Source organism: Hemitrygon akajei, chromosome 4 (genome assembly GCF_048418815.1).
Source record: "Hemitrygon akajei chromosome 4, sHemAka1.3, whole genome shotgun sequence".
NCBI lineage: Eukaryota > Metazoa > Chordata > Chondrichthyes > Myliobatiformes > Dasyatidae > Hemitrygon > Hemitrygon akajei.
The window spans coordinates 202,378,599-202,390,936 of record NC_133127.1 but is presented as its reverse complement, the minus strand read 5'-3'; the positions used below and the strand labels follow the sequence as shown (position 1 = coordinate 202,390,936).

The following is a 12,338-nucleotide window of genomic DNA, read 5'->3' as shown; positions in this document are numbered from 1 at the left end:
GTACCTTATAAAGCCTCAGCATTATCTCCTTGCTTTTATATTCCCCCTTGAAATAAATGCCAATATTGCAATGGCCTCCTTTACCACAGACTCAGCCTGTAAATTAACCTTTTGTAAGTCTTGCATGAGGACTTCTAAGTCCCTCTGTGCCACTGATGTTTGAATTTTCTCCCCATTTAGATAATAGTCTGCACTATTGTTCCTTTTATCAAAATGCATTATTGTAATTTCCCAACACTATTCCATCTGTCACTTTTTTGTCCATTCTTCCAATTTGTCTAAGTCCTGCTGAAATTACATTGCTTCATCAGCACTACCTACCCCTCCACCTATCTTCGTATCATCCACAAACTTTGCCACAAAGCCATCAATTTCATGCATTCTTCTCCTGCATTGATTGGTTGTGGATACTGCTGCCATGCCACACTGACCTTGAGAAGTGACAATTTGCAAATTATTTACAATCTGACCATTTGGCTATGTAAAGTCAGTGTCCATCCTTCAAGGACAGTCTTGAACCAGACCACATTTAACACCATTCCAATTCCCTCATGGTCATCTCTTATGTTTTTATACTGGCTCTTTCTTCCATTTCATTTTTAGAATTACATTTAGTAATCTCCAATAACCCAGGTCAGCTGATCTATCAGGTATTCAAGAATCTAGCATGATAGAGTTGTGCAGCACAGAAACAGGCCTTTTGTCCCATCAAGTCCATGCTCTCCTCTTTGCACATCTTCATGAATCACATTTATTCCATATACTTTATGCCTTGTCTAGCTAAATGTCTCATCATCATGGTGATCGTATCTGATTGTGCCATCTCACCAGGCAGCAGTTCCACATAAGCCTCTGGGTGCTCAGTCCTTTTCAATTGACCATCGGATTGGGCTATTGTGGTGCTCAGTGCCCACTGACCATCAGATCAGGCTATTGTAGACTTAAAGTTGCTGACACTTTGAGATTGGCCCTCTGATTACTCAAATGATAAGCCCACCAGACAGTCCAGTGATGGATGAAGAGGGGTTTAACTCCAGTTGCCTTGGGATGTTCCCACACAATCAGATGGGACCTGTTGCCCTTGGATCTGTGCAGACTGCTCTGCCCTCCACAGAAGTCCTGGGGTTTTGCTATGGTAACTTTGTCAGTCAGTTACGTTTCACCAATCTGTTCATCCCCTTGCAATGCAGAGTAGTCACAGGGGGGAAAGGCCTCTCAGAGATTGTTAGATGTTAACTATGCTCCTCACTCTCTCCTTCAGGGTGGCCTGAACTCTATGGCCTATGTCAAAGTTTACCTGGATGATATCAATGACAACAGGCCAGTGTTCTACCCCGTGCAGTATGCAGCCAGCCTAAGCACACAGAGTCTGCCAGGAACAGTAGTGCTCAAAGTCTTTGCTTACGACAAGGATGGAGGACGGAATGGAAAGCTGACCTATCAGATCGTTGCAGGCAACCTGCCTCCCCTGTTCACCCTCAACAGAGACACAGGTAGGTGTCAGCACAGCGTGACACCATGGAAGCAGCTTTGGATCTGTTGGTCAATGGGACTGGTCATTTGCCCAGTCAGCATGGTTTTTGTGACAAGAGCAGTGTCCTGTCCCCTGCCAGCACATAATTGGGAAATCAGGGAATCTCTCCAGGATCCGGGCCACAGCTGATCCCTGGAGTACCTGACGCAAGGATCTCAGGCAGGAACTGGGAGTGAGCCTTGTGCTGCTTCCTTATCACTGATCTACAGCTCACTTGGCTGCTTCATTGGTGTGAGGTCAGAGCCGGTCTTTCTCCAGTTCCCTTGACGAGTTTCATTGTGTTCATCAAGTAGTTTCCTGCACTCTGAGAATTTCCTGCCTCCTTGAGGCAGCTGTGAGCAGCTCATTGTTTTGCTCAGTTTCCCACCCAATTCTGAACAAAATGTTGACAACAATCTCCAGATCCGGGTGTCTGACACAGTGCTATTGCTTTACACTTCTTGACATCAGTAGATAATGCTGTGATATCAGGTGCATTCACAGCCCCTCACAGCTGAGGTTTCTGTCTCGGAGAATTTATTTAAGCCTCCGCTTCTGACAGAACCACAACCCTGCCTGGGTCTGTAAGGGTGAGTCAGGAAAGTTTAACTATGCTTCATTCAGTATCACGGAGGGAGACCAAGGAAGTAAAGATAAAGGTTTTTCCTGGCCAGGGTCAGCAGGTATCTGGGCATCCTGATCTTATCCTAGGCCAGTAGTGGGAGGTAGATATCTGGGTACCCTCACCCTACCCTGGGCAAAAGGTATATCAGTATCCTCACCCTGCTCAGGGGCAGTAGTGGGGGAACAGTAGATATCTGGGTACCCTAATCCTGTCCAGGGGCAGTAGTGAGTGAACAGTGAATATCTGGATAACCTTACCCTGACCGGGGCAGTAGCTGGGGAACAGTAGGCTCCTGGATTTCCTCGCCCTGTCTAGAGACAGTGGGTGGGGAATTGTGGGTATCTGGGTACTCTCACCCTGCCCAGGGACAATAATTATCTGGATGCCCTGACCATGCCCAGGGGCAGTAGTTGGGCGGGTGGATATCTGAGTGCCCTCGCTCTGCCTAAGGGCAGTAGTAGAAGAGACTGCATATATCTGGATACCCTCACCCTGCCCGGGGCAGTAGTGGGAGGACAGCGGGCTCTTGGGTACCATCATGCTGCCTAGGGGCAGTAGTGCGAGGGTTCAGATTACTGGGTACCTTAACCCTGCCCAGTAGTCAGGGGAGGGGAGAGCTCATACTGTTTAGCTCTGGCCAAAGGAGTCAGTTAACTAAATTCAGATCCACAATGTCTTGGCTGTTGTCTGGTTGAAGTGTTAGATACACATCTCTGAGAATGCATGCTGTACGTACCATTAATTGTTGGTCTCATCTCCGCTTTCCTCTTCCTCTTCCTATAATAGCAGATTAAAACTTTTAAAAATATATCAGGAAGTATGGACTTGTAAACAATATTAGCATGAGATCCCGACTCGCAACTCTGCCCCTTCTGCCTGCATGGCCCAGAGTATGTTTGAACGTAGGAGGAGTGGAAGTTAGTTGTTCACGCACCCACCTCCCAACCTCGTTTACCATTACAGTCATCAAGGCAAAAAGTAATAGAGCAGTGACTCAGGCCCTTCGGCCCAGTCAGTCCATGCTGACCACAGTGTTCACCCAGCTAGTCCAATTTCCCTCCAAGCTCCACCCCTCCATGTAGCTTCTTGAATGATAGTATTACTCCTGTCTCAACCTCTTTTCCTCTGGCAGCTAGTTCCATATACTCTTCACCCTCAGCATGAAAAGGTTGCCTCTCAGGTTCTCTTTAAATATTTCCCCTCTCACCCTAAATCTATGCTCCCTAGTTCTCCCCACCTTAAGGTAAAAATGTTACCACACTCCTTACCTATATTGCTCATACTTTTAAATGTCTCTATAATGTTGCCCCCTCTTTCTCCTATGTTCTCAGGAATAAACGCCTAGCTTGGCCAACCTCTCACTAGTCCTGGGAACATCCTCTTAAATCCTGTCTGCATTCTTTCCAGTTTAACTACATCTTTCCTATAACAGAATGATCAAACCCGTACACTGTACTCCAAGTGCGACCTCACGTCTATACTCACTTCAAAGGTTCAAAGGTCAAGTTTAATGTCAGAGAAATGTATACAATATACATCCTGAAATGCTTTTTCTTTGCAAAACATCCGCGAAAACAGAGAAGTGCCGAAAGAATGAATGGCAGTTAAACGTGAAAACCCCAAAGATCCTCCCCCTCCCATGCATAAGCAGCAGTGAGCCACAATCCCCCCTCCCCCACCAGCAAAATTAAATGCGCATCAATACAATCACTGAGCCCAAGTGTGTGCTAAGCGATAGCAAAAATACAGACCTTGCAGTTACCCCAAAGGCTTCGCATTTCATCTGAATTCAACAACCCACAGGTTCTCTCTGTCCCTGGCAAGGGAGAAGGAGGTGTCCCCCATTTTCACAGCGGGCGAGAGGCACAACAACACCCGTTGGTTTACGATCTTAAAAGTCTGTTCTGTTGCTTTTTTCGAGCTCTGTGCCCTGTCATGTACCCCGTGACCAGGTTACCGAACCAGCAGAAATGGGATACACCTTGGAGTCTGGTATTACTGTAACTAGTAGTGTTTATTAGTAAACTAAGTAATACAGTACTATAAAATGCAAATATATGAAACAGGTTAGCAATGATATATACAGAAGTGTGGAAATAGGAATCAAAACCAAGCTCTTTCAGAGTCTAGGGGTAAATGGATAGTCTTATGATGGTGAAGAGTTCAGTTCAGTTCAGTTCAGTTCAGTTTAGGTTGAGGTAGTTCTGGTGTAACGTTGGAGAGAGAGAGAGAGAGAGAGAGAGAGTGAGAGGTGATGCCTTTGCCATCGAACCTTCTGTTATCTTCCTGTCCTGTTCTGGTCACCGACTATGACCCCGTACGACCATTCTTCAGTGGTAGACCTGCCACCCAGGCAAGGGTGGACACACAAACAAGTTCCCACTGGTCGCACCTTCACACACTGTGAGCCACTGATTGATTCCCCAAATCGATCCTCCAAACCCCCACCTTCACGTGGATGCACAACGCTCTTTCAGTGTCCCGTGGTGTGTCTGCTTGTGTCTTCGCAGACCTGCTTTTTATCATGAGTTGCTGGACACTGGCTGTCCATCAAATCAGCTCCGCCTTGCTGTCTCTGCAAGAATCTTCCAAGCAGGCAAAAGTGTCCTTGGAGCAAAGGTAAACAATCAGCCAAGGAGCCATAATATTAAATCATCTCTCTCTCTCTCTCTCTCTCTCTCTCTCTCATTAGCAGCATAGTTCACAGGGGGGTCAACTCTGGACCCCATCTTAGCTTGGTTTGCTCATCACGGTCCAAAGATCGTAAAGACCTCGGGTCTTTGGACCCACAGCAAAAGATTTTCTGGCCTCCCCAATGACACACGAGATCATAGGCTTCTGAACACGATCTAGATTCTCAGGCCAAACCCTTAGCATGTCAAATAGCAGCCAGTCGTGGAACCCCGAGAATGGGTCCCATTTCCGCAAAGAACCAAAGCCTGCTTGTAACTCCAGATCAAGGTCTTCAAAAGAACCCTGAAAGGAAAAAATAAAGATATTAAAGGGTAGAAATAGAGCTGTTTTTGAAGATGCAAGCAAGGCACTGTGGCGACCCACTTCCCAGCGCACTTGAACCGGCTCACAAAGTGGTGTGTGCCGGCATCGAGGCCGGTCCCAAAAAGGGCGCCAGGCCTTCTTCACCAGCAAGGGGAAAAGCCCGCGCACAGGACGGGACTGTGAATATGCACCCCCTACAGCATTCCCGCCCAGGGAGGGCGGGATCAGGAAGGCTTTAAAGTGAGGACGCGAAGTTTGAATAAATCTCTTCTGCAACTGCAACTCACCGACTACGTGTCGTTATTTCAGTGCTGCGTGTAGCACACCGCTACAATTGGTGACCCCGACGGCCCAAACGATATTTGGACCGGAGATGAACGACGCCGCATCTGTTCATGCAGTTTCGTTAAAACTGCCAAGCTTCTGGACGCTGCGACCTCACCTATGGTTCCAGCAAGCAGAAGCCCAATTTCCACATTCGGCAGATAACCTCGGATTCCACATGTTACTACTACGTAGTGAGCTCCCTCGACCAGGAGACAGCCGCCCAGGTTGAGGAGTTCATACAGTCGCCCCCGGAGGACAGCAAATACACAGAATTCAAAGCCTTGCTCATAAGGACTTTCGGACTCTCAAGGCGCGAGCGGGCTGCCCGTTTACTGCACCTGGATGGTTTGGGAGACAGTCCTCCAACGGCTTTAATGAATGAGATGTTGTCTCTGGCTGGAGGACACAAGCCCTGCCTCATGTTTGAGCAGGCGTTCCTAGAGCAGCTGCCTGAGGACATACGCCTGCTGCTGTCCGATGTGGATTTCAGCGACCCCCGGAAGGTGGCGGCCTGGGCGGACGTGCTGTGGAAAGCCAAAAAGGAGAGTGCGGCGTCCATCGCACAGATCACCAGGCCACACTTCCAGCAGCAAACCAGACTAGACCAGGCAGCAGAGCCCGCTAAACCCAGAGGCAGGAGTGAGGAGACCAAAGAACAATGGTGCTTTTACCACCAGCGGTGGGGCGCAGAAACCCGCTGCTGTAGCCCGCCCTGCAAGTTCCCGGGAAACACCAGGGCCAGCCGCCGCTGATGGCTACGGCAGCTGGCCATCAGGATAGCCTCCTATATGTCTGGGACAAGCAGTCGGGATGCCGCTTTTTGGTCGACGCCGGAGCCGAGGTCAGTGTCTTACCTCCAATGAGTTACGACACCCGCAACAGAGAACCGGGTCTCACCCTGAGGGCCGCGAACGGCAGCACAGTAAAGACCTACGGCACCCGTATGGTGTGGCTACAGTTCGGCTCCAGTCGGTTCACGTGGAACTTCACACTGGCTGCCGTAACCCAACTGCTCCTGGGGGCAGATTTTTTGCGAGCTCACAGCCTACTGGTCAACCTGCAAGGGAAGAGACTGGTCCATGCTGAGACCTTTCCAACACGGCAGTCGGTGGAGTGCTGGAACAACTCATCGAGGGTCGCTGGCAACCCCTGGTGTTCTTCAGCAAACACCTACGACCACTCGAGCTCAAATACAGTGCTTTCGACCAGGAACTGTTGGCGCTATACCTGGCAATCCGGCATTTCAGGTACTTCTTAGAAGGTAGGCCCTTCACCGCGTTCACGGACCACAAACCGCTTACCTTTGCGTTCACGAAAGCGTCCGACCCCTGGTTGTCCCGCCAGCAGCGACATCTGTCCTACATCTCCAAATACACGACAGATGTCCGGCATGTCTCGGGAAAGGACAATGTCATGGCGGATGCTCTCGCCAGACCTAACATCCAACCCCTGTCCCAGGGGGTAGACTATGAAGCGCTGGTGGAGGCGCAGCAGGCAGATGAGGAGATCCCTAGTTACAGAACTGCAGTCTCTGGTTTGCAGCTCCAGGACCTCCCAGTAGGCCCAGGTGAGAGTACCCTACTCTGTGACGTAACCACCGGCCAACCCCGCCCCATCGTCCCGGCAGCCTGGCGGCGGCGCATTTTCAACTCCATTCACAACTTAGCGCACCCCTCCATCAGGTCAACTGTCCGGATGGTAGCCAACAGGTTCGCTTGGCACGGACTCCGCAAGCAGGTCAGTGAATGGGCCAAAATGTGCATCCACTGCCAAACAGCCAAGGTGCAGCGGCACACCAAGGCCCCGCCGCAGCAGTTCCACCCCACCCGCCGGCGTTTCGACCACATTCATGTGGATATCGTGGGCCCCCTGCCAGTGTCGCAAGGAGCGCAGCACCTCCTGACTATCGTGGACCGGTTCACAAGATGGCCAGAGGTGGTCCCGCTCACTGGCACCACCTCCGAATCCTGCGCCCGAGCACTGATTGCAACCTGGGTGTCGCGCTTTGGTGTACCGGCCTACATTACCTCCGACAGAGGCGCCCAGTTCACCTCTAACCTGTGGTCAGCTATGGCCAGCCTTTTGGGGACACAGCTGCACCACACAACTGCCTACCACCCACAGTTGAACGGACTAGTGGAGCGTTTCCACCGTCACCTGAAGTCGGCTCTCATGGCCCGCCTGAAAGGGCCTAACTGGGTGGACGAGCTTCCCTGGGTCCTGCTCGGAATCCGTACAGCGCCCAAAGAGGATCTGCACACTTTGTCGGCTGAGTTGGTGTACGGCGCACCCCTGGTCGTCCCAGGAGAGTTCATACCAGCCCCAAGGGGGCAAGAGGAAGAACCCGTAGCAGTCCTGGGCAGACTACGCGAGAGGCTCGGTGACTTGGCCCCCATACACACTTCGCAGCATGGGCAGAACCCGACCTGCGTACCCAAAGACCTGCAGAACTGTACGTTTGGTTTTGTACGACGGGGCGGACACCAGACACCGCTACAACGGCCCTACGAGGGGCCATTTACGGTGCTCAGGAACAACAGGTCCACGTTCGTGCTGGACATTGGGGGGAGAGAGGAGGTTTTCACAGTTGACCGACTCAAACCGGCCCATGTGGACTTGGCGCAGCCGGTCGAGATTCAGGCACCGCGGCGCAGAGGCAGACCTCCCAAACAGAGACTGACCCAGACTGAGGACATTGGGGGGTGTATCGCCGGTTTTGGGGTGTGGAGTTATGTGGCGTCCCACTTCCCAGCGCACTCGAACCGGCTCACAAAGCAGCGCGCACCAGCATTGAGGCCGGTCCCAAAAAGGGCGCCACGCCTTCTTCACCAGCAAGGGGAAAAGCCCGTGCGCGGGACGGGACTGTGAATATGCACCCCCTACAGCATTCCTGCCCGGGGAGAGCAGGAACCGGAAGGCTTTAAAGCGAGGCTGCGAAGTTTGAATAAATCTCTTTTGCAACTGCAACTCACCGACTGCGTGTCGTTATTTCAGCGTTGTGTGCAGCACACCGCTACAACACCATGATTCATCCTAAGCTCCACCCACAGAAGCTCAGTAGAGAGCTGAATCACTACAGGGTCCGGAAACTGCAGCACGGTGGACAGGAAGGTTATACAGAAGGTAGTTAAGACTGCCAACACATCACCAGCTCCAGCCTACCCATCAGCAAGGATACAACAAGTACAGAAAAGGGCCAGAAAAGGGCCAGTAGCATCTTGAGGGATCTCATTCACCCTGCTCCACAGTCCTATGCTCTCTTCCCTTTTGAAAAAGCTCTAAAAGGTCCTTCAAGCATGAATTCCCATGCACAAATCCATGTTGATTCCTCCTAATCACATTTGATCTATTCAAGTGCTGGTAGATCCTGTCCCTCAGAATTCTTTCTGGCAACTTCCTGGTATATTTTGTAACTCCAAAACATAAAAGTAATTGAAAGGAAATGAGAGATGCATGTAATCTTTTTTTACTTTTAGAGAGGCTAAACAGTATACTATATAATAGAACTACTACATACAGACACTCACAGCATAGTAATTTTAATTGTTCTATTCAGCCCCAAAGATAATCACTGTGGAGGAATTCTTACTCTTGTGCGGTAGTGTCTTTCCTGACAAGGGGATCATTCTGCTTGGCAGGAGATATAAACTTGCAAAACAATCTCAAGTTCTGGGCCTACACCATGGTGGTTATAGAAGTTGACTCTGGGGTAGCAGGAAGTTGTTCTGGCAGCTTGGGACACATTTCTTCTGGACATTTTGGCATCTCAAACAGTGCAAGGCAAGCTGCTCAATTGACTGATCTATCCCAGGACATTAGTCAAAGCTTCGAGCCAATGCTTTCATTTTGGCCACACCTAGATGACCAGCATGTATCTCCTCCAACACCTTCGCTCTCAGCTTGGATGGTACAACAGTTCTCAATCCCCACATAAGGCAAGCTCTGTCAAGGGCAAGTTTATCCCAACTCTGGTAAAAATGCTGAAACTGGAATTTCTGCTGCATATTTCAGCACATGCAGACCTGAGAAAATGTGAGGTCTTTTCTTGTTTCCCTTTGGATAATCTCTGCCGTAAAAGGCAGACTTTTGATTTGAATTTGGGAAAGTATGTCAAGAGGAGTGTTCTCTTTTGTAAATTTTTCAGGTACCTCCCTTTCCAAGGGCAAACAGGACAATTGATTAATATTTCCTTGATTGATGTTCCTCTTGAACTCAGTTTTGTAATTGAGTCCTCCAAGAAACAGAGCCCCTTCCTGCATTTGTGATGCTGCTGTTAGTGGAACACCCTCCTGTGGATTGAAAATGGACACTTGTGATTGATGATCATTAATCATCAATTACTTCCCATGGAAGAATTGGTTGAAATGTTTTAAAACCCAAATCAGACTCAAGCCCTCTCTGTCAATCTGTGTGTAAGTGTTCCCTGTAGCAGCAAGGGAACATGATGCAAAAGTTATGGGACATACACTTCCATCACTCATATCATGTGATATAACTCATATCATGTGATATGACACCCATGCCAAAAGGCGAGGTGTCATAGGTAAACTTCACTGGACGATATGGATCTTAATGTGTGAATACAGTGTCTGACGTCACCATTTCCTTTACCTTTTTGAAAGCCATCTCACACTGCTTTGTCCATTGCCATTTCTTTCTGATCTGTCATAATAATTTCAAGGGGTGGAGCACAGTAGCCTGGTTTGCAGGAACTGGTTATATAATTGACAAATCATGTAAAGGATGGCAATGGCAACTGCAACACATCCTTTGTCCCTGGGGCATCTACCACTGCTTGAATTTTCTCAGTACACTTGTGTAATTCTTGTGCATCAACAGTGTGACCACAATAAGTGATGCTTGATTTAAAGAATTCATACTTGTTGCATCGTGTTCTGAGCCCATGATCTTCTAACCTTTTTAGAACTGTCTTGAGATTTTGGAGATGTTCTTGTCATTTTTACCAGTAATAATGCTGTCATTCAGGTAACAGTGATTGTCTGGGCAGCAATGCAGCATCGGGTCTGTAGCTTTCTGCCAGAGTGCAGGTGCAGATGCTACTCCAAAAATCAGCCTATTACAATGGTAAAGCCTTTGTGAGTGATTATGGTGAGAAACACTTCGGACTCTTCTTCCATCTCCATCTGGGGGTAGTCCTCAGCTAAGTCCACTTTGCTGAAGTATTTTCCTCCAGAAAGGTTTGCAATGATATCCTCTACCCTGGGCAGAGGGCATTGATTAATACTGGGTTGATGGTAACCTTAAAATTACTACAGATCCTGACAGACTCATTGTTCTTCCTACTGGGACCACTGGTGTTGTCCATTGGCTTCATTCAACCTTGGAAAGAACCCCTACAGCCTCCATGCAATCTGGCTCACTGGCTACTTTATCATGGATGGTACAGTATAAAGAACTGGATGGGCTTTGTAAAACTTGGATGTGGCATTTTCATTTAACCTTTGATATGTTTGAGTTTTTGAATGCCACCCTCGAACACTGCTGTGGCCTCATCCAATACTTTTCTTAATTTGTTTTCATTTGATTCTCTTCAAGTCAAGTCATGTCAAGTCACTTTTTATTGTCATTTTGACCATAACTGCTGGTACAGTACACAGTAAAAATGAGACAATGTTTTTCAGGACCATGGTGCTACATGAAACAGTACAAAAACTACACTGAACTACGTAAAAACAACACAGAAACAAAAACTACTCTAGACTACAGACCTACCCAGGACTGCATAAAGTGCACAAAACAGTGCAGGCATTATAATAAATAATAAACAAGACAATAGACACAGCAGAGGACAGTAAATTGGTGTCGGTCCAGACTCTGGGTATTGAGGAATCTGATGGCTTGGGGGAAGAAATTGTTGCACAGTCTGGTCGTGAGAGCCCGAATGCTTTGGTGCCTTTTCCCAGATGGCAGGAAGGAGAAGAGTTTGTATGAGGGGTGCATGGGGTCCTACATACCACTGTTTGCTTTGCAGATGCAGAGTGTAATGTAAATGTCCGTGATGGCGGGAAGAGAGACCCTGATGATCTTCTCAGCTGACCTCACTATCCACTGCAGAGTCTCGCGATCCGAGTTGGTACAATTTCCGAACTAGGCAGTGATGCAGCTGCTCAGGATGCTCTCAACACAACCCCTGTAGAATGTGAATTTTATTATCTGAACGGTGTAAAGTTAGGTAAGGGAGTAATACAAAGAGATCTAGGAGTCCTTGTTCATCAGTCACTGAAGGTGAATGAGCAAGTGCAGCAGGCAGTGAAGAAGGCTAATGGAATGTTGGCCTTTATTACAAAGGGATTTGAGTACAAGAGCAAGGAAATCCTCTTGCATTTGTACAGGGCCCTGGTGAGACCACACCTGGAGTATTGTGTACAGTTTTGGTCTCCAGGGTTAAGGAAGGACATCCTGGCTGTGGAGGAAGTGCAGCATAGATTCACGAGGTTAATTCCTGGGATGTCCAGACTGTCTTACGCAGAGAGGTTAGAGAGACTGGGCTTGTACACGCTGGAATTAAGGAGATTGAGAGGGGATCTGATTGCAACATATAAGATTATTAAGGGATTGGACAAGATAGAGGCAGGAAATATGTTCCAGATGCTGGGAGAGTCCAGTACCAGAGGGCATGGTTTGAGAATAAGGGGTAGGTCATTTAGGACAGAGTTAAGGAAAAACTTCTTCTCCCAGAGAGTTGTGGGGGTCTGGAATGCACTGCCTCGGAAGGCAGTGGAGGTCAATCCTCTGGATGCTTTCAAGAAGGAGATAGATAGGTATCTTATGGATAGGGGAATCAAGGGATATGGGGACAAGGCAGGAACAGGGTATTGATAGTAGATGATCAGCCATGATCTCAAAATGGTGGTG

General features: G+C 48.5%; 1 protein-coding gene across 1 annotated transcript in view; it reads left to right on the top strand.

The window, feature by feature from the left end:
* Nucleotides 1–12,338, top strand: part of LOC140727143 (protocadherin-16-like) — a 465,713-nt gene that overhangs the window by 260,074 nt on the left and 193,301 nt on the right. The window contains exon 4 of the mRNA XM_073044457.1: nucleotides 1,262–1,493. Coding sequence (XP_072900558.1) covers nucleotides 1,262–1,493 — 232 coding nt within the window. The remainder of the gene's footprint in view (nucleotides 1–1,261; nucleotides 1,494–12,338) is intronic.